The sequence below is a fragment of the Bufo bufo genome, chromosome 7, assembly GCF_905171765.1.
Source record: "Bufo bufo chromosome 7, aBufBuf1.1, whole genome shotgun sequence".
NCBI lineage: Eukaryota > Metazoa > Chordata > Amphibia > Anura > Bufonidae > Bufo > Bufo bufo.
This window is the reverse complement of record NC_053395.1, coordinates 174605474-174633079: the sequence shown is the minus strand read 5'-3', so window position 1 is coordinate 174633079 and position 27606 is coordinate 174605474. Positions and strand designations below refer to the sequence as shown.

The 27606-nt window shown below is 47.6% G+C and overlaps 1 protein-coding gene across 2 annotated transcripts in view; it reads left to right on the top strand.

The window, feature by feature from the left end:
• Window positions 1-1772: 1772 nt before the first annotated feature.
• The window catches only part of DNAJC10 (DnaJ heat shock protein family (Hsp40) member C10), a 48150-nt gene continuing 22316 nt past the window's right edge, over window positions 1773-27606 (top strand). Inside the window, exons 1-6 of one of the 2 annotated variants that reach the window (XM_040440082.1) lie at window positions 1773-1876; window positions 9209-9536; window positions 13100-13262; window positions 17149-17199; window positions 21446-21528; window positions 21661-21792. In XM_040440082.1, coding sequence (XP_040296016.1) covers window positions 9342-9536; window positions 13100-13262; window positions 17149-17199; window positions 21446-21528; window positions 21661-21792 — 624 coding nt within the window. In that variant the 5' untranslated portion in view covers window positions 1773-1876; window positions 9209-9341. Of the gene's footprint in view, window positions 1902-9208; window positions 9537-13099; window positions 13263-17148; window positions 17200-21445; window positions 21529-21660; window positions 21793-27606 lie in introns of both variants that reach the window. The other variant, XM_040440084.1, reaches the window with a different exon arrangement.

The following is a 27606-nucleotide window of genomic DNA, read 5'->3' as shown; positions in this document are numbered from 1 at the left end:
TTTTAACGCTAATTTTTCTTATTTCTGACACAAATCTCTGAGGGCAACAGAGGATAGAACAGCCCTTTAAGAGTATTTCCTGATAAGTGACCATTCTATTAAAGGGGTTATCCAGAAATTAAGAAAATTAAAATACTTAAATATTACTTTATAATAAATATATTTCTAAGTACCTTACATTAGTTATAATGGCTCATTTTGTCGGGGGAGCAATCACCAAGGGAAACAAAATGGCCGCCGTCCTATCAGTACACACAGAACCTGTCCTAATCACACAGGAAGAACAAGTTACTTCACAACACTGAGCTAAAGAGCTGCCTCATCCTCCTCTCTGCTCTACCTGTCAGGGATTATGATCCTGAATACAGCTGATAAGAACTTTAGCCGAATCTCTGGGGAATTTAGTTCACAAGAGACATGAAGTACAGAGAGGACGGACATTGCTCATTACCCCCACCCTCCTCTCTGTACCTCATCATTTCCATTCCCACAGAGCAGAGAGGAGGATGAGGCAGCTCTTCAGCTCAGTGTTGTGAAGTAACTTGTCCTCCTGTGTGGTTCGGACAGGTTCTGTGTGTACTGATAGCACGGCGGCGGCCATTTTATTTCTCTTAGTGATTGCTCTATAGACAAAACGAGCCACTCTAACTAATGAAAGGTATTTGGGAATATATTTATTATAAGGTATGTTGTGGCAGGCCACGGGTCAGCCACGTGATGATCGTTGCCTCGTGTTCAGGTGAATGACGTCGACGGAGGAAAATGACAGAAGTCTGAGGACAGTTCAAAACCTCTGACAGGAACCCAAAGTGGGAGTGTCCTGGGCCATTCATTTATATGCAATTCAAAGGGTGTAACTTCTCAAAATAAAACATGATTGGTTTACAAATATTTCAATAATGGCTTCTGATTGGTACACAGATAATACTTCTCGATTGGTTAGAACTGAATCCATCTATTGATTGGTTAGTATTTTACAAGTTTCACTTTTCCAAAAATGTGTTAACTGATGAGTTTAGTTTTTTTTTTTAGCAAGAAATGCATATTTGCGATTTAGCACATACAAACCTTATCTTATCACACACGGCTGAGGCTGCATTCACACGTCCGTGGTGACCAGCCCGGCACCCCTATAGAAATGCCTATTCTTGCTTGCAAGCTGCGGACAAGAATAGGACATGTTCTATCTTTTGCGGAGCTGCGGACCTGAAGATCGGGGCCGCGGTCTGCAAATGCGGATGCTGACAGCACACCGTGCGCTGTCCGCATCCATTCCGTCCCCATAGAGAATGAATGGGTCCGCACCCGTTCCGCAAAATTGCGGACCCATTTGCGGACGTGTGAATGGAGCCTGACTCCTATAGGTTTTTTAGTTTATGTCATCTTCTTGTTGTTCTCCTCCATTTGTCACCGCATGCTATCACGTACACAGAGAAATGAAAAACATCTTATGGATTTTATATCCACTTTCAGAAAAGCTGGATAATTTCCTTAACAGGTATTATCTCATTTCCTTAATTCCTGGAGAACCCCTTTAATGGGCGTTATCCTGTAATACAGAATACTGAGCTGGGACCTAAATGCCATTACAACTACACCCCAGACATAGAACGAGGGTCCCGCTCCTGTAAGGGCCCGCAGGAGCCGTACACCACCCCGGTGATAGTACGAGGGGCCCCAGTGACGCGGACCAATCCGTGCGCGCCAAGACAAGGAGCCGGCCCGAGTCCCACAATCCTGTGCGGCGGAGGCTTCGGTATTACGGAGGTGGGCGGGGCCTAGCGTGTGCAGCGTCATCACAGCCCGGCGCGTCATCCTGATGTGTACAGGCGGCTTCCGGCTCGTCTCACGCTGCGGTGCCGGCTCAGGACTGGAGGTAGGAGAGCAGCACAGTCTGTGCGGTATGTGTGTTCATGCTGCGGGGAGTACCGGGGAGCAGCAGCCTTGTCAGCACACGCAACTGTGCTTACTGGCCTTTACATGGACACTCCCTTCAATTTTTAGGTCTTTAAACTGTTAACTATTTGTGAGCTGTGTATTGCGATCTACTCATTGTATACCTTGAAAGTTGGCAGAGATCAGGATGATGGAGTGGTTACCACAGGAGGGCTGTGTCGGGACTTAGCGATAATTTTGTAGCTGCGATATCATCGTCAGATATCATCGTCAGAGTGAAGCTCTCCATTGTGATTGTGGAATTTGCTGTGAAGTGTATTAAAATTTTGATTGCTCAGTATTAAAAACGTATTATGAGCTGTACGGCCACGCGGTGTGAGCCGCAACGAAATAGCATTTCAGAAATCCGACGCAAAGTGGATGAGATTTCAGAAACGAGGGGGAAAAAAACGCAGACTGATCTGTGTGCCGCCTAGTCGTGCTGCCATTGACCCGAATGGAGTTGCAGTTCAGGTCGCAATTTACTGCGACACCAGAGTCACCAAATAAATCTGCAAGCCCAGTCAGTTCAATGGCCGCCCTGCGATCTTTAGTAGCGCGTCAGATGGCAGCCTCAGTATTAGGGCTCATGCACATGACCGTAAGTGTTTCGCGGTCTGTGTGCCGCCACTTCCAGTAGCTTCCATAGAAATGTCCCATCCTTGTCTGCAAAATGGACAAGAATAGGACATGTTCTTATATTTTTGCTGAACGGACGTGCAGATGCATCTTTTGCGGCCCCGTTGAGATGAATGGCTCCGCGCCCGATCCGCATAAAGTGCGGACTGAAACCACGGTGGTGTGCATGAGCCCTTATCCGCGGCTTTCATCCTTTGCAGTGGTTAAAAGCAGCGGAAGATCTGCTGGGATTCCTGCAAAAAATAAAATAAATAAAAAAACAGCCTATTTCAGGCGGTGGCGGATTTCAGAGACACCGCTGTGGTGTAAATACAGCAGCGGAGTCGTTACATTTGGTCGTACCCTTACAGGGAACTTGGGGGTCTTGTTGTAGTGGTCCCAGCAGTCTGACATGTATTACCGCTCCTGTGAATACTTCATAAGCATATTATTAAATTAACAAATAATAAATAATAATAAAAAAATAATAATCTGGTTGATGGACAGTCTATCAGTATGAAAGGATAGTGTCCGGCGCAAGTGTATCGTATCAGTATTAAGGCTGTCCAACCCCCCCAAATGCCACATCCACTTACAAGGTGCTCTGCTTTTTTATTTTTCTTCTTCTTTTCTTTTTCTTCTCCAGTATTTCGGTGCTGATTCCACAAGTATACAATGGGGGAGACCAATCATATTTCACCTTTCATTTCTCAGAGCACCTTTGGAAAATATAAGGATGAATCTGATTGGTTGCTATGGACAACTAAGCCGGTTTTCCTTTACACCAGTTTTGATAAATCTCCCCCAATGTGTGAACCTGACTTTATCAATAAGTGGAAATAAGTTAGCTTTTAGTTACATTGGGGGGTCCACTTGTAGGACAGCCTCAGCATAGGCCACCGATATTAGATTAGTGGGGGGTTCCGACTCTCAGCCCCTCCCCCGAGCACTGCGCCCTCTTCATGGATTACATTGGTCCATCTGCCTGCATGCCGCCTCGTTAGTGGTAGCAGTGAAGGACATCTCATCTTTGCTCTATTCTGCTGAAGACCCTTTTAAACTGCTGAAGGGTTGTGGTGCCGACGGTCGGACCCCCAACAAGTCTGATGGCCTATCCTGAGGCCATCAGACTGGACGTCAGCACATCCTAACGCTATCAGGATGCATCAGCAGATACTGGCCTCCTAACCTATGGATATTATCAACGGCCTACAAACCCTCCTGGGGAACGCAAGTACCGCGCATTATGACAGCATCATCTGACTGTTACTAGTGTCGCACTATATGTTGACAGTATATGTCTGATCATTTATATAGAATGAGACTCATTGTTGAAGTGGCCAGATTCTGTTGATTTTTATACCATAGGTGTTAGGCCTCATGCACACGACCGTATTTTTTTGCGGTCCGCAAAACGGGCTTCCGTTTTCCCGTGATCCGTGACCGTTTTTTCGTCCGTGGTTCTTCCTTGATTTTTGGAGGATCCACGGACATGAAAAAAAAGTCGTTTGTGTCCGCCTGGCCGTGCGGAGCCAAACGGATCCGTCCTGAATTACAATGCAAGTCAATGGGGACGGATCCGTTTGACGTTGACACAATATGGTGCCATTTCAAACGGATCCGTCCCCATTGACTTTCAATGTAAAGTCTGGAGTCCCTTTTATACCATCGGATCAGAGTTTTCTCCAATCCGATGGTATATTTTACTTGAAGCGTCCCCATCACCATGGGAACGCCTCTATGTTAGAATATACTGTCGGATATGAGTTAGATTGTGAAACCTCATTTCCGACAGTATATTCTAACACAGAGGCGTTCCCATAGTGATGGGGACGCTTCTAGTTAGAATATACTACAAACTGTGTACATGACTGCCCCCTGCTGCCTAGCAGCATCCGATCTCTTACAGGGGGCCGTGATCAGCACAATTAACCCCTCAGGTGCCACACCTGAAGGGGTTAATTGTACTATCATATCCCTCTGTAAGAGATCAGGGCTGCCAGGCAGCAGGAGCAGACCCCCCCCCCCCCCCCCCCCCCCCCTCCCCAGTTTGAATATCATTGGTGGCCAGTGCGGCCCCCCCCCCCCCCTTCCTCCCTCTATTGTAATAATTCGTTGGTGGCACAGTGTGCGCCCCCCCCCCCCTTCCTCCCTCTATTGTAATAATTCGTTGGTGGCACAGTGTGCCCCCCCCCTCCCCCCTCTTAGTAATGCTGAATCCATGCTTTGAATAAAGCCAACAAAATCATCAAACAGTGAGTGCCGGTCTTTTGTCTATATATTCCTCCCTCTATTGTAATAATTCGTTGGTGGCACAGTGTGCGCCCCCCCCCCCTCCCTCTATTGTAACAAATCGTTGGTGGCACAGTGTGCGCCCCCCATTGGCCCCCCCTCCCTCTATAGCATTAACAACATTGGTGGCCAGTGTGCGGCCTACCATCTACCCCCCCCCCCCGATCATTGGTGGCAGCGGGTTACTAGCAATAGTACAATAGTAAAAGATTCATACTTACCTGGGAGCTGCGATGTCTGTGTCCGGCCGGGAGCTCCTCCTACTGGTAAGTGACAGTTCATTTAGCAATGCGCCGCACAGACCTGTCACTTACCAGTAGGTGGAGCTCACTGTGCCACCAACGAATTATTACAATGGAGGGAGGGGGGGGGGGCGCACACTGTGCCACCAACTAATTATTACAATAGAGGGAGGGGGGGGCCGCACTGGCCACCAACCTATTATTACAATAGAGGGGGGGGGGGGCTGCACTGGCCACCAATGATATTCAAACTGGGGAGGGGGGGGAGGGTCTGCTGCCTGGCAGCCCTAATCTCTTACAGGGGGCCGTGATCAGCACAATTAACCCCTTCAGGTGCCGCACTTCGGATCCGTCTGTATAAAAACTAACCTACGGCCACGGATCACGGACACGGATGCCAATCTTGTGTGCATCCGTGTTCTTTCACGGACCCATTGACTTGAATGGGTCCGTGAACCGTTGGCCGTGAAAAAAATAGGACAGGTCATATTTTTTTCACGGCCAGGAAACACGGATCACGGATGCGGCTGCAAAACGGTGCATTTTCTGATTTTTCCAGGGACCCATTGAAAGTCAATGGGTCCGCGAAAAAAAACGGAAAACGGCACAACGGCCACGGGTGCACACAACGGTCGTGTGCATGAGGCCTAAGTCATACTTCTATACCACTCTCTAGGCCTTATAATTGTCTTGGTCTTTTGACTACTAACCTATTCTAATACTGTATGTGGGATATACATATGTATATATAAATTGGTATATCGCTAGTCAGCCATATCGTGGATTGTGAGATATAGGAGTCATTCCTGATTGGATTATACACATTTGACCCTATCTCTCAAATCCATAACTGGCATGATATGAATTTTTGTTGGACTAACTAACCAGCTATTAGGCTGATAGAGCATCTATGTTCATTTGAGCCAGTGGTTTTCTATCATGATTTTATTAAGTATCAAAAATAATTAACTAAAAATAAATGAACTAAAGTGTATATAATAATGTATTAGGTACTTGGGTGTCGGGTTTTCCATGATCAATCTTGTCCCCTGATGAGCCTGACAACAACCAGGCGAAACGCGCAGGGACGGTTTTGAACATCTTCATTTTCTATATTTTGGTTTCTTTTTGATATTTACCTGGAGATTCACCTTCACTATTGTTGGGTACTTATATTGTTCTATCTGTTATTTTTTTTCTGTACTTTAGTATAGGTCGTCAATTAGGGTAGTCTATCCTCCCCTATCAGGGTCCTTCTAGGGTCATCAGGAGGTACGAGAAACGGGATCGCCCTTATCAGGGCGGCTATTCCGTATCCAGGTAGGGAATCTTACATCAGGGCCAGAACCAGGGACATTCATCCCAATAGGTCCCTACTAATCTACTCCAACCCTTACCAAACAACCTCAGTGGGATTTTACTACCAGACCTAGATTCTTATTTTTCTTTTCTCATTTGTTATTTATTTTTTGTATTTATAAAAGGGTGTAACTACTTTTATATAATAACAATAAAGGTTATATTTTAGAATGGTGGTAGTTCTGTGATATTGTTTAAATATACCTCCTCATTCTACAACAGATTCCCCTGAACAGGATTGTGTTCAAACTGTGAATAAAACCATCCTGAGGATAGTCATTCAGTATTCTTACAGTCACAGTAGCCACTAATTTTATTCTGGCCATTGTGTGGTCTAAGGGCCCTTTTACTCAGCCGGTAGCCGGTCAACGATTGGGAATGGACGTTAAAGGGGTTCTGCAGTTTGTTTAAACTGATGATCTATCCTCTGGATAGATCATCAGCATCTGATTGGCGAGGGTCTAACACTCGGGACCCCCGCCGATCAGCTGTTTGAGTAGACAGCGGCGCTCCAGCAGTGCCGCAGCCTTCTCACTGCTTACTGCCGGCACAGTGACGTCACGACTAATATCGCTGGCCTGGGCGGGGCTAAGCTCCATTCAAGTGAACAGAACTAAGCCGCGCCCAGACCAGTGATACTAGTTGTGACGTCACTGGGCCAGCGGTAAACAGTGAGAAGGCCGCGGCGCTGCTGGAGCGCCGCTGTCTACTCAAACATCTGATCTGCGGGGGTCCCAGGTGTCGGACCCCCGCCGATCAGATGCTGATGATCTATCAAGAGGATAGCTCATCAGTGTAAACAAACTGCAGAACCACTTTATTTGGGGGGATCATTTACGATTTTCATCTGCTCCTTAGCTACATTTACATGCAGCAGTGATCGTGATGTATGGGAATGAATGATCGTTGTTGTGATTGTTTGTTTGTCTCATACAGTTTTATTGTTTGTCAGCAGCACATCATTCTTTATGGAGGGCAATGAGATGCCCACAAATGATGATACTTTGTGCAGCCTAAACAATCAAATCTGCCAACACTTCAGCATTTGCTTGTTTGTTGGGTGATCGGCAGCACTTTTACACAGGGCTATTATCGGGAGTAAGCGTTCATATGACAGTTTGTTCCCAATAGAAGGCCCAATCATTGGCCTGTGTAAAAGGCCCTCAAAAGCTATCTTCTACATTCATGTATCGCCTCAGAACTTCCCACAGAGGTGAATGGTGAGGCGGTTGCACTTTGTTTAGTCATTTCTATGGGAGTTCCGGAAAAAGCTGAGCTCGCTCGGCTCTTTTCGGAACTCCCATAGCAGTGAATGTAGAGTGCGTTGCGCATGCTAGGTGCGCTCTACTTCACTTTGGGGGCCCTGTTCAAGAGATAGGTGCTAGTCCCACCTCTGGGGGACCTGCTCCTATCTGACATTGGTGGCATATCCTAGCAATACGCCTCCAATGTGTGAGATGGGCCAACCCCTTTAAGCCGATATTTAATCCTTATCTCCTTTTGTGGAAGCCAAAGTTTTTGGAAAATTGATCTTTTCAGACCATTTCTGCCATTTTCCATAGAAGTGTTGGTCTGTCTGTGAGGTAATACTGCTGATGGTACCACATTGTTCCTCTACGTTTCCGGTCCATTGAGCTGATGTGTATTCAGTAGTAAGCAAATATAATGCAGGTTCACAGATTAATGGCACTGGGATGATATGATCTATTTACTTTATAGATAATGCGGTTCTAGTCTCTTTTTTTTTTTTTTTTACACCAAGTCATAGTCCTCTGTACACGAAGAAACAGGAATGTGATACAAGAATCTAACCGCCGTTCTTTATCTGAGCGCTCCCTCAAGTTACAATATTAATCCGATTTGGGACGACCATTGTAAGCTGAAATTATTGGAATTTGAGGCCTTAACTTTATGAAAAACTGATAATTAGTTCTGAAGCCCCCATAGTGTCAACCCAAAGTTAGAAAAACGGAAGCTTAATGACAAGTAGGAAGATAACAGATATGGATGAAGGAAGTCCTAAATAAATGTCATAAATAACTGCTGGAAGCCATAATTGCTTTCTGTGATGAGGATGGGAGCTTCTTCAGGGTCCTGTAGAACAGTGCTCCTCAAGTCCAGCCTTCGGGGGCCCACCTGTCGGCCATGTTTTCAGGATTGATATAAATGGTGTCAGTGCATCAGGATTTACCACAGGTATTCTTTGGGTGGAATACTCTCTAATCCTGATCGGCAGGTGGGCCTTGTGGACTGGAGTTGAGGAACACTACTGTATAGCACCTGGTGTACCTGAAAAATGAAATGGGGCCACGTTCAGCTGATGTCTTAAGGAACCACGTGCAGTTCAGTAGTATGGGTGTTTTACCAGTAAAATGCCCATGCAGATGGCATCTTGGGTTTGGTTTCATGTTACAGTGGCCTAGAAAAGCCCAAGATCAATATTTGGCCAAGCGCTGAAGCGTTGCAGCTGAATAAGGTGGTAGGTCATGCGGCTGTTATGGGACCATCACTTTTGCTTACTGGGTAGCAAAAACCCGTGCACAGGAATGCCATTGTTAACCACCAGGCAAATGGGGATATCTCAAGGGTCTTGCTTAAGATATGGATGGGAACACAAACGAGCCTTTCTGTCGTAAGTGACAAAACCAGGTCTCCTAATGGAGGAGGGGGCGGCGCATTTCAATCTTTGCTAAGTTGTAAGTGTTGTGTGACTGCATATTTCTAATGTTCATGCAACTGAGCATTCTTTTCTTGATTTGCAGCCCAGAGGACTGTGGTGGTGGTGGCAGCCGTCGTGTGCTAAGAAGAAGACACCATGGAAAATCACTAAGAGGAAGAAGACAAATCTACCACAGGCACATTTAGTATTTTAATTTATCACCATTTGCATGAACGATGGATCCTCTGACGGCAAGAACTGGTAACCTGAGAAGCGTGGCTCTATGGTTTATTGTCTTCTCTCTGGTTGTGCTGGTCTGGTCAGATGAGGACTACTACGGTTTACTTGGCATATCCCGGGCGTCCAGCAGTAGAGAAATTAGGCAAGCATTTAAGAAGTTGGCACTGAAATTACATCCTGACAAAAACCAGGTAAGTGCAGAGTTATCACATCGTAATATGTTTTTTTGTTTAGCTTAAAAAAAAAAGGTCACTGAGGTTAGACTGCTGGGACTGCAATCAGTCACGGAACGGGGGTCCTGTGCTCTCCTGTATGAATGGAGCGATGGACGAGTACGTGCGATGCCCTTCTGTTCATCTCCATGGGACTGCTGACGAGATGCACAACGCTCAGCTATCTCCAGAAGTCTCCTAAAGATGAACGGAGCGGCAACGTGCATGCTATTGTGTTCATATGGGGAGACACAGGACCTCCATTCTCTTGATCAGTGGGTGTTCCAGCGGTTGGACCACTACGTTCAGTCACTTAAGTTTTAAGGGGTTATCAGAGACTAAATCAGACCTCCAGATGTGGCCAATAGTCATCTGGTCCCCGCTGATAGATTTGGTCTGTGTGGCTCCTGGACCAGCACTTCTGCTCCCCTTGCCACTGATATCGCGCGTTGACCACGTCTGGAGGTCTGATTTAGTGACCGATAACCCCTTAAGAAGTTTATTTTTCAAGATCCTGCTTCATAGATACAGAGGTCACACTCTGGTTTCAATATTCTGCTCGTACTCTCAGCAGGAGAGTACCTTAATAAGGACGGTCTCACATTTTTGCTCTTATACCCTAAAGAAACCGTAATTTTCCAAGTGCAAGTTGGCCAAAGTTTCAAATGGCCTAATGTCGTGAGTAATTTTCCCCATGGGTAAAGAATAGTAACAGGGGACAAAAAGAGACACCAAATCCAAAGTTAGTTTTAGAGTTAAAGGAGTTATCCTGGAAATACTATTGATGACCTATCTTCAGGATAGTAGAAAAAGGAATGAAAGCGGCACACACGGTCTCATCGCGTCATCAGAATGCATCAGCCGCCCAAAAACCGTGGATCCACAGCGGTCATGCCAGAAGGTTGAAGTAGAAGAGTCACAGCAGCATCTCCGTTTTTCTTTTTTTTTCTTCTTGCAAAAGCTTCACAACATGTATACAAATAAAGTGCGACGTTTCGGCTGTAACCAGCCTTTATCAAGCATAAAAAAGAAAAAAAACGGAGATGCTGCTGTGACTCTTCTACTTCAACCTATCTTCAGGATAGGTCATCAATATCAGATTGGCGGGGGTCCGACTCCCTGTACATCGGTCACATCGGCCTAGTTGCAGTTCAGTCCCATAGAAGTGAATGGGGCTGACCTGCAATACCAATCAGTGCCACTCTACAGTGTATGGCGCTGTGCTCGGTAACGTGCTGTGAGTTCACAGTTCTCACCGAAGCTCTGGTGAGCGTTGCGTCTCTCTGAAACAGCTGATCGGTGGGGGTGTGCGGACCCGGACCAGCGCTGATGTGATGAGGATGATGGCCTATCCTGAGGACAGGTCATCATTATCCTTTCCTGGATAACCCCTTTAAGTGCACATGGCTTTCCTGATGAGGGCATTCCCATCTGTTGTCAAGGAGGGGATGAAAGTAATATCTACCCTTGTAAACGCCATTGATCTGCATATGTATTTTCTCATCTGATCTCCAGTTAAAGGGGTTATCCAAGATGTGCTGCGATCCCAGCCTGGGGTTAGAACCCGCTGGGATCACGTGCCTAATGTACGACACGTTCTCTCGGAAGTGGAAGCAGCACGTGATCGAGGCCCATCACCGATAACCCCCCTTTAAAGGAGTTGTCTAAGTTAACCAGACATTTTTCACATGCCGTCTGTTTATGAATGAATTGCTAACGGTCTACAATGAAGGTCCAGATGTGTGTTACTAGTGGGGGGTGTCCCTGCACAGTCTGCCTCTGGCAGCACTTATTAGATAATGTAAGCCTTTGCAGTGACACCCCCCCCATTTGGTAACGCCCAGCTGGACCTTTATTGCAGAATGCTGGCAATCCATTCATAAACTTCTAGCAGTAACAATAGAGAACAGTTATATGAAAATGCCCCAGAATTGTTTTTGATACAAGTAGTTACTAAACCAGACATGTCAGGAGTGGCGACGGGTCCTGTTTGAGTTGAAAATGGCTTCTTTGTAGTGTTAGACCCCAAATATTTGCTTGATGCAGCTGATACCAAACCAGTCTTCTATGCAGTCGTCAGTGTGGGAAAGGACATTGGAATCCAGTGCAAATTACCATCTGAATAGACGTCTGTGCTGCTCGCCAGTGAGACGCAGGCTATCCCTGAACTCAACACTGCCTTGTTACTGCTGCTCTGCATGTGGATGTATTGAGAACACGCTCTTGTATAGGAGTAGGCAGTGCTGGCCTTGCCGTGGAAATATCACTGTTCATATTCCTATTCCAGATTGTTCACTTTCTTCTGGTGATGTCATCAGCTGGCTCTCTAATACACGTTACACCCTTCTGCAAATGTTGGTGCTTGTATTTGACTCGTGGTGACACATTGTTCTGGAACCTGTCACGCTAAGCATGGTGTCTGAGCAGGAGGCGCCAAGAAGATCGGCGTATAGTTTTGTGGGAAAAGATTCAGTAAAACTTGTAACTTCATACATTTACATTCCTGCTCATTCTGGGCTTTTTAGTCCAGGAGGCGGAGTTATCGGTGATTGACAGCGTTTCCTCTATGACTGTGTATACAGAGATGTCAGTCACGGATAGCTCCGCCTCCTGGACTAAAAAGCCCAGAATGAGCAGGAATTTTAAAGTATAAATGACATGTTATCCAAAAAATTTTCCCCATAAACCTATATACCGGTCTGCGCAGCTCCTCCTGCTCTAGAACATGCTGCCTGCAGCTCAGACACCATTTCAATCTGACAGGTTCCCTTGAAGGGCGTTCCAAAATTCAAATGATAAAATATGTACCTGTATGGCATGAATGTAAGTTTAGGGCTACATTTAGTGTTAAGTGAACTTGTGTTTTAAGTTCGGCGTCTAAAGTTTGGCTTCGGGTTATCGAAGAATCCCGTTATGGTCCGTGGTAGCGGAATCCATAACGCGATTCTTCGATAACCCGAACTTCAGACGCCGAACTTTAAACACAAGTTCGCTCAACACTAGCTACATGTCTGAAGGGGTTGCAGAACTCGTGCAAGTGCTGCGCCCTCTTCAACGTTTACCTTGTAATGGCGGTACAGTGTAATTACAGCTTCCTCTCCCATTCAAGTGAACATGTCAAGCGCCCGTAGTTACACTGCACCCCCGCTACAAGTTAGACGGCTTGCGGGTAATCGCCGAAGAGCTCGCTTGAGCTCCGCAACCCCTTCAAACAGCGGATCCTCAAGGTTGCTGGCAGTCACCCCGCCCCCCACTGATCTGATATTGATGACCTGTGGAGCTGGTTGACTACCGATGTGGCCATCATTATCTTTCCTGAATGCCAGAAAGGAGAGATCCGATTCCAGGGCTTCAATAATTTAATATATTTGGGTGCCGTTGAGTTTGAGAAATCATCGCCACATTGGTAAATTGACGCTTGCTGCTCGTTAATGGAACAACGTCTTCCCATCTGGTAGGACCCTTACCAGCGTTTGGTTTTTCAGCCGTTGCTGATTATGGTCATCGCTCATTGTTTAACGACTTGATCCTAATCTTTCCAGAATGATCCGAGTGCACATGACAAATTTTTGAAACTAAACCGCGCATATGAGGTTCTAAAAGATGAAGAACTTCGAAAGAAGTATGATAAATATGGGGAGAAGGGCCTGGATGAGAGCCAAGGACGCCATTACGAGAGCTGGAGCTTCTATCAATATGACTTTGGTATGTTTTTCCTATTTATTTCTCACACATTTTTTTTTTTTATTTATTTATTTTTTTTTCCTCTCTTCTTGGTTTCCTTAAAGGGATTCTGTCACCAAATTTTGGGCTATAGAGCTGCGGACATGCACGGCTAGATCGCCTCTAGCATGTCCGCAATATACCAGTCCTATAGGGCTGTGTGCTTTTATTTTCTTTAAAAAAGGATTTTAGAGATATGTAAATTAGTCTTGTAAGGTGCCCAAGGGGCTGTACGAACCTTCCTGGTGTCCAGCCACGCCCGCCTGTGAAGGAGCCCAGCACCGCCTATGTCCTCCGAGTCTCCTCCTTTCGTCATCGATAGATAGCCATAATATCGCGATGCGGCAATCTATCTATCGATGACGAAAGGAGGAGACTCGGAGGACATAGGCGGTGCTGGGCTCCTTCACAGGCGGGCGTGGCTGGGCACCAGGAAGGTTCGTACAGCCCCTTGGGCACCTTACAAGACTAATTTACATATCTCTAAAATCCTTTTTTAAAGAAAATAAAAGCACACAGCCCTATAGGACCGGTATATTGCGGACATGCTAGCGGCGATCTAGCCGTGCATGTCCGTATCTCTATAGCCCAAAACTTGGTGACAGAATCCCTTTAATTAGTTCTGATTTAAAGGGTCACTAACTTTGCTAAAAACTTTTGATATGTCAGAGATGCGTATCAAATGTTTAGATGGGTGAGGGTCTGAGCGCTGAGACCTCCACAGATCTCTAGAACGAGGAGCGAGAAGAACGCACACATCTTGTGCTCTCTCCAGCTGCATGAGACTGGTTCTATGCGATTCTGTCACCAGCAACGAGAAGAGCACGATATGAGAGTGCGTCTCGCGGTCAGCGCTGAGACCCCCACCCATCTAAACTTTTGATATGTCTCTATGATGTATCCAAAGTTTTTTTTTTTTTTTTTTTAAAGTTAGTGACCCTTTGAAGCAAACATTAACTCGTTAACGGACAGAACACTTACCTGGTGTCCTCGTTTTCATCTTTTCAACTGCTGATCTTTCACTTCCCTCCTCTTCTGCCATCCAAGGTGGCCGCACCGTTCTCAGACTACCTGATGCATACTGTCTAAGACGCTCTCTGCTGCCCCTGACCAAACTAAGGTCAGAGCTTGGACAAGCAGGCGATATCAGTGTGCGTCCTGAGAAGCAGTGCAGCCATCTTGGATGTGCAAAGATGAGGCCGGAAATTGGACGTTCTGCAGCTGAAAAGATAAAAAGGAGGTCTCCAGGTGAGTGTTCTGTCCATTCCCCAGTTAATGGGCATACTTTTTCTTGAACTGAAGGGTTGCTTTAACTTGTAACAGAGTAGAACAAATGTCCACGTACTGTAGCAGTGTTTAAAGAGTGGTCATGCTCCTGTGCACAGCAGGATGTAGTGATGGAGGCCACCGTGGCTCATTTCAGTTCCTGTTGCAACGGTTCAATAAGCCGCCCATTGTCACGCTGCCTTACCTTCTCGTATTGTTTGTTACAAAGCGAATACACTGTCAAATCTCAGTGAAATCTGTGAACAGTCCCTGGGGGGAAACAAGTAATGTGTTCAGTTTTTATACAAAACGTATTACATAGCCAGAGAGCTTGCAGGGCGGGTCCCATCATGACAACTTCTGGACGCCTGAGTCAGAGCAAAGCCAACTTCTGAGAAGATCAGCTGCTGGCCGTGGTCTCAAGACCCAGACCCACAGTGATCAGCTAATCGCCATCTCGCCTCTCATAGTTAGGGAGTTGTCTATGATGTTGACCACCCTTTTAAAGAGCCTTTTTTTTTTTTTTCTAATGTGTGGGGACAGTGATGGAGAACATTTTTCTAATACATTTTATTTAGAAAACTTGCACATCTATATGAGAAAACTTGCCCTGAAATGTCCCTTCACACTAGCGGTTTTCTTTTCCGGCATAGAGTTCCATCCTAGGGGCTGAATACCGGAAAATAACTTATCAGTTTTATCCCCATGATTTTTGAATGGAGAGCAATCCGTTCAGGTTGCATCAGGATGTCTTCAGTTCAGTCTTTTTGACTGATCAGGACAGAGATAAAACCGCAGCACGCTACAGTTTTATCTCCGGCCAAAAAAAACGGAACACTTGCCTGAATGCCGGATACGGGATTTTTTCTCATAGGAATGTATTAGTGTCGGATCCAGTATTCAAAATAACGAAATGCCGGATCTGTCCTTATGTGAAAAAAATAAATGCCTGATCCGTTTTTCCGGATCTCACCGGAAAGACGGATCCGGCATTTCAATGCATTTGTAAGACGGGTCAGGATCCTGATCCGTCTTACAAATGCCATCAGTTTGCATACGTTTTGACGGATCACTCTGCCACAAGTGTGAAAGTACCCTTAGCAGCACTCTCTAAATGAGCTTTTGCTAAGGTATGTCTGTCTACACTGCACAGCACTCACTGTAAAGACGGCTGGGGTTAATTCTTTTTCCCTCCCTACTTGCTCCTATATGTTTGTAGAAATTAACATCTGTACTATGCATATGTATTTGCTCTGCCCTCCTATATTGATACTGATCAGCATGGTCAGCGCTGACTGTAAATAATTCTTCTGTATCCCCGGCAAGGTGAGTAACTTACCAGCTGCTGTGAGATGCAGGGCAGAATGTGCAGTCAGCACTGACAGGGAGTAGCTGATTTATAATATGTACCCATGCTGTATGTTGTAAATCAGCTACTACTTGTCGCCAGTTTATCTTCTCACCCAAGCCCCATTTCCTATTTCTGTTTTAGTCCCGTCAAGGGTTGAGCGAATCGGGTTTAGATTGCTGTATCCGAACCCGATTCGTTTAAAAACTTGGTAATAATATGGGCTCCGTCCTACTGTAAAATGTATGTCCTCCGCTGAGGTCTTTCCGAAGTTTCTGCAAGTATCGCAAGGCTTACTTCGTCTCACCTCTATCACGTGTCACTCCATTTATTCGAGAAAATTAGTGTATCGAAATACGAAGCTGAACTGCTTCGTTAAAGGGTTATTCCCATCTCGGACAATAGGGGCATATCACTAGGATATGCCCCCATTGTCTGATAGGTGCGGGTCCCACCTCTGGGACCTGCACCTACATTGAGAACGGACCCCTGAAGATTGTGGAGGGTGCACTGCCCTTGCGTAGCTGCCCTCCATTCATTTCTGTGGGGCCGCCGAAAATAGCCGAGCTAGCTATTTCCGTTGACCCCATAGAAATGAATCGGAGCGGTGGCCACGCAAGCTTGGTGCGCTCTCATTTCATGCTATGGGGAGAGAGCTTGGCAGTGGCCAGACCCTGGAAAAACCAGAGGTGGGACCCACACCTATTAGACAATGGGGGCATATCCTAGCGATATGCCCCCCTTGTCTGAGATGGGAATACACCTTTAATGAGGCACAAAGCTGAGTTTATGTGAATAAACAAACTGACACATGACAGAGGTGAGACGAAGTAAGTCTTGTGGTATTTGCAGAAACTTTGGAAAGGCCTCTGTGGGGGACATATATTTTAAAGTAGGACGGAGACCATATTTTTAACAAAGTTTTTAAACTCATCAGGTTCGGCTACAGCAATCCAAACCCGTTTCGCTGAACCCTAGTCCCATCTTGTTTTTGTCATAAATCGCAGCAAGACCGTAACGCATCCTTGTGACCGTCGCAGTCTGGCGAGTTCATACATTTTGCAGTAGGACCCAAATCGTTTAAACTTTTTTTTTTCTTTCTCCGAGCTTCAGGATCTCCCCTTTTATATGTTGTTCGGATGGTATAGATAGCATATGAGACCTGTCCGAGCTTTCACAAGCCACCCATGGATGGAAACATAAAGAACGCTTCTTATAACTAATATATATATCTTTTTTTAATCTTGATTTAAGGTATTTATGATGATGACCCTCAAATTTACACTTTGGATAAAACTGAATTTGGTAAGTATTTTAGTGTATTTCTACCTATTTTTATGCTTTGCTTCTGTGGTCACTCAGACTTATAGGAAACAAAAAAAATATAATCCCAATTTTAAAATGTTTTGGTATGCCGAGGTCCTATCAGTGTGGCCCTGGAATAGGTAACCCACCAGTGCCTAGGACAATAAAGTTTTAACATTTAAAAAACGACTTTACCTTATGAGCTGTGATAAAGAATTTCGTAACCTGAATTGTTCATGAGAGCTTCTTGATTGGCTATTTCTATAACTTTCATAGACCCCGATCCAGAGGACTGTGCACACACTTTGCTACATCTCCACTATGCTGTATGAGTAGTGACGTACGCGGGAATCGGTGAAACAGGTTCACCATACCACTGTTCTCCCGATAGCTAGGGATCCGAGAGGTGGCTCTTAGAGGACTTGTATAGATTTTAGATATTGATGACCTAGTTTTAGGATATGTCCTCAATATTGGATTGGTGTAGGTCCAAAACCTGGCATCCCCACCAATCAGCAGTTCTCAACAGGTGCCGGAAATAACAGAGGACGGACCCGAAAGCAGCCCTTCTGTCCACTTTGTAGTGGCCATGCTGGGTTGCGGCAGCTCAGCTCCCATTCATTTGAATGCCCCATCAGCAGCCCCCTCTAGTGGTTAAATATGTTACAACATTTAGACTTAAAGGTGTATTCCAGTTACAGTATCTCACAAAAGTAAGCACACCCCTCACATTTTTGAAAATATTTTATTATATCTTTTCTTGGGACAACACTGAAAATCTGACACTTTGATACAATGTAAAGTAATCAGTGTACAGCTTGTATAACAGTGTACATTGGGTGTGCCCTCAAAGTAACTCAACACACAGCCATTAATGTCTAAACCACTGGCAACAAAAGTGAGTACACCCCTAAGTGAAAATGGCCAAATTGTGCCCAATTAGCCATTTTACCTCCCTGGTGTCATGTGACTTGTTAGTGTTACAAGGTCTCAGGCATGAATAGGGGGCAGGTGTGTTAAATTTGGTGTTATTGCTCTCACACTCAACATGGCACCTCATGGCAAAGAACTCTCTGAGGATCTGAAAAAAAGAATTGTTGCTCTATATAAAGATGGCCTAGGCTATAAGAAGATTGCCAACACCCAGAAACTGAGCTGCAGCATGGTGGCCAAGACCATACAGCGGTTTAACAAGACAGGTTCCACTCAGAACAGGCCTGTCTATGGTCGACCAAAGAAGTTGAGTGCACGTGCTCAGCATCATATCCATAGGTTGTCTTTTCAAAATAGAGGTAGGAGTGCTGCCAGCATTGCTGCAGAGGTCAAAGGGGTGGGGGGCCAGATGGTCAGTGCTCAGACCATATGCCGCACACTGCATCAAATTGGTCTGCATGGCTGTCGTCCCAGAAGGAAGATGATGCACGAGAGAGCCCGCAAACTGTTTACTGAAGACAAGCAGACTAAGGCTCCATTCACACGTCCGCAAAATGGGTCCGCATCCGTTCTGCAATTTTGCGGAACGGGTGCGGACCCATTCATTCTCTATGTGGACGGAATGGATGCGGACAGTGTGCTAGCCGCATTTGCGGTGCGCGGCCCCGATCTTTGGGTCCGCAGCTCCGCAAAAAGATAGAGCATGTCCTATTCTTGTCCGCAACTTGCGGACAAGAATAGGCATTTCTATGGGGGTGCCGGGCTGGTGTGTTGCGGACCTGCAATTTGGAAGTGTGAATGCAGCCTAAGAACATGATTACTGGAACCATGTTCTGTAGTCTAATGAGACCAAGATAACCTTATTTGGTTCAGATGGTGTCAAGCGTGTGTGGCGGCAACCAGGTTAGAAGTACAAAGACAATTGTGTCTTGCCTACAGTCAAGAACGGTGGTGAGAGTGTCACGGTGCATACATGAGTGCTGCCGGCTGTGGGGAAATACAATTCGTTGAGGGAACCATGGATGCCATCATGTACTGTGACATACTGAAGCAGAGCATGATCCCCTCCCTTCAGAAACTGGGCCGCAGGGAAGTATTCCAACATGATAACGACCCCAAACACACCTCCAAGACATCCACTGCCTTGCTAAAGAAACTGAGGGTAAAGGTGCTGGACTGGCCAAGCATGTCTCCAGACCTAAACCCTACTGAGCATGTGTGGGGCATCCTCAAACAGAAGGGGGAGAAGTGCAAGGCCTCTGACATCCACCAGCTCTGTGATGTCATCATGAAGGAGTGGACGAGGATTTCAGTGGCGACCTGTGAAGCTCTAGTGAACTCCATGTCCAAGAGTTAAGGCAGTGCTGGAAAATAATGGTGGCCACACAAAATATTGACACTGTGGGCAGATTTTGGCCATTTTCACTTAGGGGTGTACTCACTTTTGTTGCCATTGTTTTAGACATTAATGCCTATGTGTATTTTGAGGGCACAACAAATTTACACTGTTATACAAGCTGTACACTGACTACTTTACATTGTAGCAAAGTGTCAGATCTTCAGTGTTGTCTCATATAAAGATAGAATAAAATATTGACAAAAATGTGAGGGGTGTACTTACTTTTGTGAGATACTGTATAACAAGTTATCCCCTATCCGTGGAGTCCCCCTGAAATGGACATAGCGACTGGTAAGACAAACGCTCTGCCACTCTATTAATTTCTATGGGAGCGCCAGATATATCCGAGCACTGTATTTGGCGATCTCTGGCATTCCTATAGAAATGAATGGAACGGCAGCGCGCATTTTCGACTAGCTACACCGTCCATTCCAGGAGGCTCTGCAGGGTTCAGAGCCACTGTTCTTGTGATCGGTTGAGGTCCTAGAGGTAGCACCCCCACTGATCTGTTATCCCCCCTATCCTGTGGATATACCCTTTAATGATCACGGCCATTTGGAGTGCAATGGATCCGCAAAACTACCTTCCTTGTGCGTTCCACATTTTTCTCACTCCCATCAATAGAAAGGACTATTTGAACAAGAATAGGACACATTTAAAAATTTGCAGAATTGCCATGCGGGTCCACCAAAAAAATACTGATTTCTCATGACCCCATAGGATCCACAAAAAATTCTGATCACTTCAGGATGAAAAATACGCACACATTTTTCCATTTATTTTTTTTTGTCCATAAAAAAAAAAAAAAAAATCTGTTTATTTTAGCAGTAGTATAGCGGACTTTGTGTGTGTAAAATATGCAAACGTACAATATTTTTTTTTTCTCCTTTTTTTGCTTTGACTATTTTGAATAGTCCTAATGTCTTATAAGAGTTAGGAAAAAAATTGATAAGAAAGGAAAAATATACATGCATATTGGAGCTTTTTCTCCAGTATTCTGTTCCAGCATCGAAAGTGAATACCAGAATCCCTGGATCTGGCATATACTGGACACTGCCAGAGCCTGACCGATCCCATTCACTATAATGGGGTATTTCATTCATCCGTTTTTTTTGTTTGTTTTTTTGCTGGAATCTGTGACAGAGGCTCCTGCCGGAACCTCTGCTTCAGATGTGAACCTAGCCTAAATGTTACAAATGTCAGTGACAAAAGGCTCCAGATTTACTGTATGGGAAATGCCACTATTTGCTGAAAAAAGACATGCCGGGGGATATTGCATCTTCTCTTTTTTTATTTGATGCTACAAATCGCAAGGTATAAAAAAAATGAAAATTCTGTTTTCCAGTTTTGATTATTTAACATTGCTCTTCCCCAAAATGTTATCCGAACTCTAGTTAATGTTAGAATGAAACAACAATTATCTATTAAAGTGTTTTTCCGGGTTCAGCTCTGAGTATCCCCATTTTCACCCCTCTGACATAAGCATCGGAGCATTTCATGCTCCGATGCTCTCCCTTGACCTGCGCTGGATTGCGCAGGGCAAGGGCTATTTACAATGGCACACTAATAGGCGGAGGCTTCCACCTAGCAGTGTTTCCGGTGACGTCGCAGGCACTGATGGGCAGACTTTAGCTAGGCAGTGCTAAGGCCCGCCCATCAGTGCCGGTACATCAACGGATCTCCATAAAAACCCTTTGCCCTGCGTGATTTAGCGCAGGGCAAAGGAGAGCATCGGAGTATGAAATGCTCCGATTCTCATATCAAGAGGGCTGACTGGGTGAAAATGGGGATATTTCTGGGTTCAGCTCGGAACCCAGACAACCCCTTTAAGAATGTATTATTATTCGTGCATTATTGAGAAATACTCCCTGGTGTTATCCATGCATGCCATTGTTTTCTCTTTTTATTCTAAAGATGGCGCTGTAAGCTCCGGAGAAGTATGGTTCGTTAACTTCTATTCTCCTGGCTGTTCACACTGTCATGATCTTGCACCGACAGTAAGTCAAATTTAATAATATCCTTATACTCTTATAATTTTTTTTTTTTTTCCCCTTGTGCTTTTTATCACTTTTGTGTTTGCTAACTTCTTGAAACCACTTAGTTACTTTTTTTATGGTTTTATTTTGTAGTGGCGAGAGTTTGCTAAAGAAATGGATGGACTTATACGTATTGGAGCAGTCAATTGCAGGGATGAAAGAATGCTTTGCAGGAGCCAAGGAATCAACAGTTATCCAAGTCTCTATATTTTCAGAGCTGGAATGGTGAGTCAGAAAAATGGGATTAATGGAGAACCATCCTAAAGCTTGGCAACTACAATTACATTTAAAGGCTATGTACACCTTTGGGGCTTTTTTTTATTTTATTATTATTGCATTGTACTCATCTTGAGCTAAAAATCTTTTTTCTCGCCCAGTTTCCTTGGGGGACACAGAAGACCTTGGTATAGCTCATCTCCCTAGGAGGCGTGACACTAAGTGAAAGCTGTTAAGCCCCTCCTCCACAGCTATACCCTCAGCCTGGAGAGAGAGACTGCCAGTTTTTTGCTTAGTGTCCAAGGAGGCAAGACACTCCCTGCTCTGCAGGGCTGTATTCTCCTTGTTTAAATTTTAGATTTTTACTTTTTTATTTTCTTTTTGTTCCAGATCATCAGGGATAACAGAGTCGCACTAGACCTCTCTGTTCTCCCGGGGTTGAGCTGCGCCAGTGCCGGTCACCCGCACTGCTGCCTCCCCCACAGAAGGCAAGGTGGACCAGGGCAGCCTAGCTCCCCTGCATCCCGCCAGCCCAAGGGTCGCCCGCACGCCAAGTCCCTCTTCCAGCGTCCTGCCACTACGGTGCCAGTAGCTGAAGGGGCGACCCTGCTGGAATGGACCGAGGGTGAAGACGGCTGTGGTAAGAGAGAGGCTTCACCAGCCCTACGTCCCCGTCCCCCCCGGTCTCCTGCGTGCCTGACCCCCATACTGGGCCTCTAGTCCCCTGCTGGATCTATGCTGGCACCTGCAGAGCGGCAATCTCCTTCTGCCTTACCCCCCCCCCCCCCTGCCTGGCTCCCATAGACATGCAGCCAGTGGCTGTCTCCACAGCCAGCTACAGAAGCGGCAACATAGTTTATTTCTACCACAGGCACCCGGTCTCTGGGTCCCCCCCCATCTCCTACCGGAGTGTTGCTCAAGGCCTGCCTGACGGCTGTGGAGTGAGGCCTCGCCTCCGGCCGACATTGGTACTCTGGTGCGACCGGGCGCCGCAAAAATCTTAGCCCAGGCTCCGCGGCCTGCTAGGCCGCCATTCCGGGTCCCTGACTCTTCCGGCCGGCGGGGTGGGCTCCCGCGGCCGGCAAGCCGCCATTCCGAGCCCCTGACTCTTCCGGCCGGCGGGGTGGGCTCCCGCGGCCGGCAAGCCGCCATTCCGGGCCCCTGACTCTTCCGGCCGGCGGGGTGGGCTCCCGCGGCCGGCAAGCCGCTATTCCGGGCCCCTGACTCTTCCGGCCGGCGGGGTGGGCTCCCGCGGCCGGCAAGCCGCCATTCCGGCCGGCGGGGTGGGCTCCCGCGGCCGGCTTTGGGCTTGACTTCAGCAGGCCCCGGCCGACCGTCGGTGCCGGTCGGTGGGGCTCCGCAAATTGTGGCCCAGGCTTCGCGGCCTGCTGGGCCGCAATTCCGACCGGCCCGCGGGGTGGGCACCCGCGGCCGGTTTGATGCGCCACTCCGCCTCAGGTTCCGGCGGTACATGCCGGGCGCCGCAAATTTAGACCACGGCCTGCTAGGCCGCAAAATTCCGGCCTCTGGTGGAGGGGGCGGGAACTTCTCCAGGCGCGAATTTTTCCCGCCGGGAGGTTCCTCCGCCCCCAGGGGATCGCAGCGCCGCCCTCCAGGCCGGATCCATGTTAACCCTTTTGGGTACAGGCCGGCTCCCAATGGGCCTGTATGGCTGGCCCCCCCCTTTTTCCTGACTATCTGTGCCACTATATGGTGGCCCCCTTTAGCCTCAGAGAGGCTGTGTTTTAAAAAAAAAAAAAAAAAAAAAAAAATATATATATATATATATATTTCTATTGGACTGCGCAGGACGCTGCAGCCTCATCAGTAGTGCTGCATGTCTGCATGCCCTCTTTCCACAGGCGGCATAGTGTTGCGCTCCCAACCTGCGTCGGTGCTAGGGCATTTCCCCTTTTAGGCAGTTTTCCTGCCCTCTTCCAGGATACGGCGCTGGCCAAGTGCATGCGGCCCTTCCGTTGGCAGCATTCATCATCTCTCCAGTTATGGTGCCTGCCATGTGCATCCCCCCCCTCCTAGGCGGGATACTGCACTCTCCCTGGCTGCCGGCTGGCCATGTGCATGACCCCCTTTTAGGCGGAATGCTGCACCTTCACCGGATACGGTGCTGGCCATGTGCATGACCCCCTTCCTAGGCGGAATGCTGCACTCTCTATGGATTTGCTGCCGGCCATGTGCACGACCCCCTTCTCTAAGCGGAATGCTGCACTCTCACTGGATTCACTGCCGGCCATGTGCGTGACCCCCTTCCATGGGCGGAACGCAGCGCTCTCACTGGATTCGCTGTCGGCCATGTGCGTGACCCCCTTCTTAGGCGGAACGCTACACTCTCACTGGATCTGTTGCCGATCGTGTGCATGACCCCCCTTTTTAGGCGGAATACTGCACTCTCACCGGATTCGGTACTGGCTATGTGCACGACCCCCTTCCATAGGCGGAACGCTGCACTCTCTCTGATGGGCTATGATGAACTTATGTACTATGTTACTATGCTGCACTCTCACTGGTTCCGCTGCCGGCCATAGGCATGATTCAGGCAGCATAAATACATCCCTCTGTCTGTGGTTGTTTTCTCGCAGGTACGTTGCTGGCCATGTGTAAGTACCCCATACATGGCGGGGTGCTTGCACTCTCGCAGGATCCGCTGTCAGCCATATGCATGACCCCTCTTCCGTGGGCGGTGTACGTACTCTCGCTGGATTCTCTGCCTGCCATGGGCATGCCTTCCTTCCTCAGGTGACATACACACATTCTCACTGACTGTGTTTGTCTCTCACCAGTACGTTGCTGGCCATGTGTATGACTTCCATACATGGCGGGTGCACGCACTCTCCCTGGATGAGATGCTGGCCATGTGCATTACCCCCCCTTTTTTCTGGGCGGCATGCTACACTCTCACCGGATACCTTGCTGGCCATGAGCATGGCCCTCTAACATGGGTGGAACGCTTGCACTCCCATTGGATATGGTGCTGGACTTGTGCGTGACCACCCCTTGTTCCATGGGCAGAATTTGGCACGCTCATGAGATTCACGGCTGTCCTTGTATGGCTGTACTGGACTTGTACATGTCCCCCTTCATTGGCAGAGTAGTAGCACTCTCGCTAAATCAGTGTTGGGTGTATTATTGCACACTCACTTAATGCTAGGATAACCCTGTGCATGTTCCCCTTTCACTAGGTGGACCTCCTGCTGGATTATAGGGTATGTCCTGCTTCTCTGAAGTAGGTACGGCCTTAGGCATCACTCCCTTTTGGGACCGGCCTTTGCACTCTTGCAGACTGCAGTTTGCCAGATACAATTTCCCCCCTTTCGGGGCGGACTGCTTGCGTTCCATCGCATGCTATACTAGGCTTGTGCATAACTCCCTTTCAGGTTGCACTTTGCAATTCCGTACATGCTGTGGCACTCTGTGGCGAGCCCCCTTTTTCGCTGAATTAACCTTTTTGCAGTGAGCGAACGTTCTTGTGCGTTGTTTGGGCCGTTTATGCCTTCTCCTCCTGTAGGTGGGTTGGCCTTCTCACTGCTTACGGGCTGCTCGTACGTATGCCTCACCTGCTTCCTGCGGCATACTTTTGTTTTCTTGGGATACGATGCTGGCCGCAAGCCTTGCACTCGTCTCTAAGGAGTTCATTCTGTCCACCTGACCCGGACGGGCTCTACTTGCTCTCTGCTGCACGGAGCTGGGTGGTACTCATTCATTTAGTTGGCCCTTTATTCCAGGGAGTGTTCGTGGTTCCTAGATGCGTGCCCATTCGTCCTTCCGCGGTATTGCTTCCCTGCGTTAGTGGTCACATGGTCGGGAGTGCTGTTGTCTGGAGCGCCCCTCGAATTCTTCGTTGGCTCTGGCAGGACTGCGGTTCCCTTGCCTGCTGCAATTTCCTCCTCTTCGGATGTAGTGTGGTATGAGTCCTTCCTCTTGGCGCCTCTACGCTTCAGTCTGATCTGCTACCAGGTGCGGGCCGCTTTTCTCGGGGAAAGTCACCCAAATTCTCTTGGGTGCTCGATTACCCAGGTCCGGAGGACTTCCACCTTGGGTTCTCAGGGTATTCGCCTTCTGCGAGGCGGTGAACCGGGCATCTCACAGTGTAGCAGGGTTCTGCTTTTGAGCTGTCCTATGGCTTCCCTGTTGCCCACTCCTCCTTTCGATTGGAGGGTGTTATGCCGGCCTCTGTCTCGACTACCTTATCTCGCCGGCTCTGTTTGGCTCCCGCTCGGTACAGATCACTCCGATGTGGCTTCTGTCCCGCCAGACTTCAGAGGCTGTTCCTTCACTGTCCTCCCCTCTGGGGAGAGCATGGTTGTTCATGTGGATGGTTCCGGTGTTCCTTTTGGCCTCGTACTGTCTCCCTTGTCCACACTGGCTGTATTAGCTGTGCCTATTTACCGAGTCTACCGCGTTCTGTCCTCCCGCTGAGTGCAGATTGCGTGGTCCATGCTAAGTCAATGGTCCTGCTGTAGACTTACCTTCTCGGTAACTTGGGGGGACTACCTTTCGGTCCAGATTGTCCTTTGATCTCTCACACCGGGACTGTAGAACATGGCTACATCAGCATGGACTTTAGCCTGTCTTGTCCTGGCATCTGGCGGATGCTGGGCGGGCCCTTTGGTTCCTTTCAGTCTGTCCTTCTACTCCCCCGCTAGGGTGGATACGGGACAACGTTGCCCGGGGGCCGACGGGACCAGTTTTGTCGACTTCTGCCCGTGTTACTGGTCTGCGCCTGATCACATTGGTTTTTTTCGCCCGCTTGCCAGGCGACTCCAGCGGGTTTGCTACTGTCCGCTCCTGGCTGTATTTCGTCCAGGATCTGTCGTAAGACTTATGGTTCTTTTGTCTGGGGTTCTGTGGGAAGCTGTGCATTCCCCACTCTGACCTTTTCTCTCCCCATGGTTCTGTCTTTTTTTCCAGTCCGGCCTGGACCTGGGACTGGAATTCCTTTACTTGAGGTGTCAAGTGTCAGCGCTGTTCTTCCTCTTCCAGCGTTCCCCGGCCCTCTGGGCCTGTCAAGACCTTCTTACTCGAAATGGCTCTTTGGTTCCTCTGTACTGTCCTTCGGTATCGCCCTGGGAACTTCATACTGAGCTCTCGGTGCTCCAATCTTGTCCTTGGAGCCGTTACAGAAGTTCTCTCTACCCCGTCTGTCCTGTACGGTTGTGTTTCCGTATCAGTCGTGTCTCTGACTGGTGCCTGAATGGCCCCTTTTTGTTCTGAGCCTTATGTCTTTTCCCAGGGCAGGGCTGTTCTACATCCCGTTCCTTCCTTCTGAAGGTGGTGTTTGCCTTTCGCTTCAACACTTCACCGATTTTGGACGTTGTTTGGGCCTTGCCGGTTTTACTTGGAGATCTCCGACTCTTGTCGACGTTTGGTCTCTTGGGTTTCCTGGAGGTCCGCACTTAGAGTTGACGGACTCCAGGGTGGTTTTCCTCCGCCTTATCAGATTGGCTATTGCTGAGGTTACCGCACCGAGGGCAGAATTCTGCCTTTGCTGTCGCCGTTCATTTCACCAGAGCGATCGGTGCCTCCTGGGCCGGAGACATTGGGCTTCGGCCATGCATTTGAGCAGGGCGGCCACAGGTCTTCCGTGCACGCTTTACAGAGTTCTACAGGGTGCATACTCTGGCTTCGGCGTATGCTGCCTTGGTCCACCTGGGTCCGCAGGCGGAGGTTCCTTGATGCCTTCGGGTGCTTCGCCTTGGAGCTGTGGTCCCTCCCCTTTTGGACTGCTTTTGAACGTCCCAAGGTCTTCTGTGTCCCCCAAGGAAACTGGGCGAGAAAACGAGATTTTTGTATAACTTACCAGTAAAA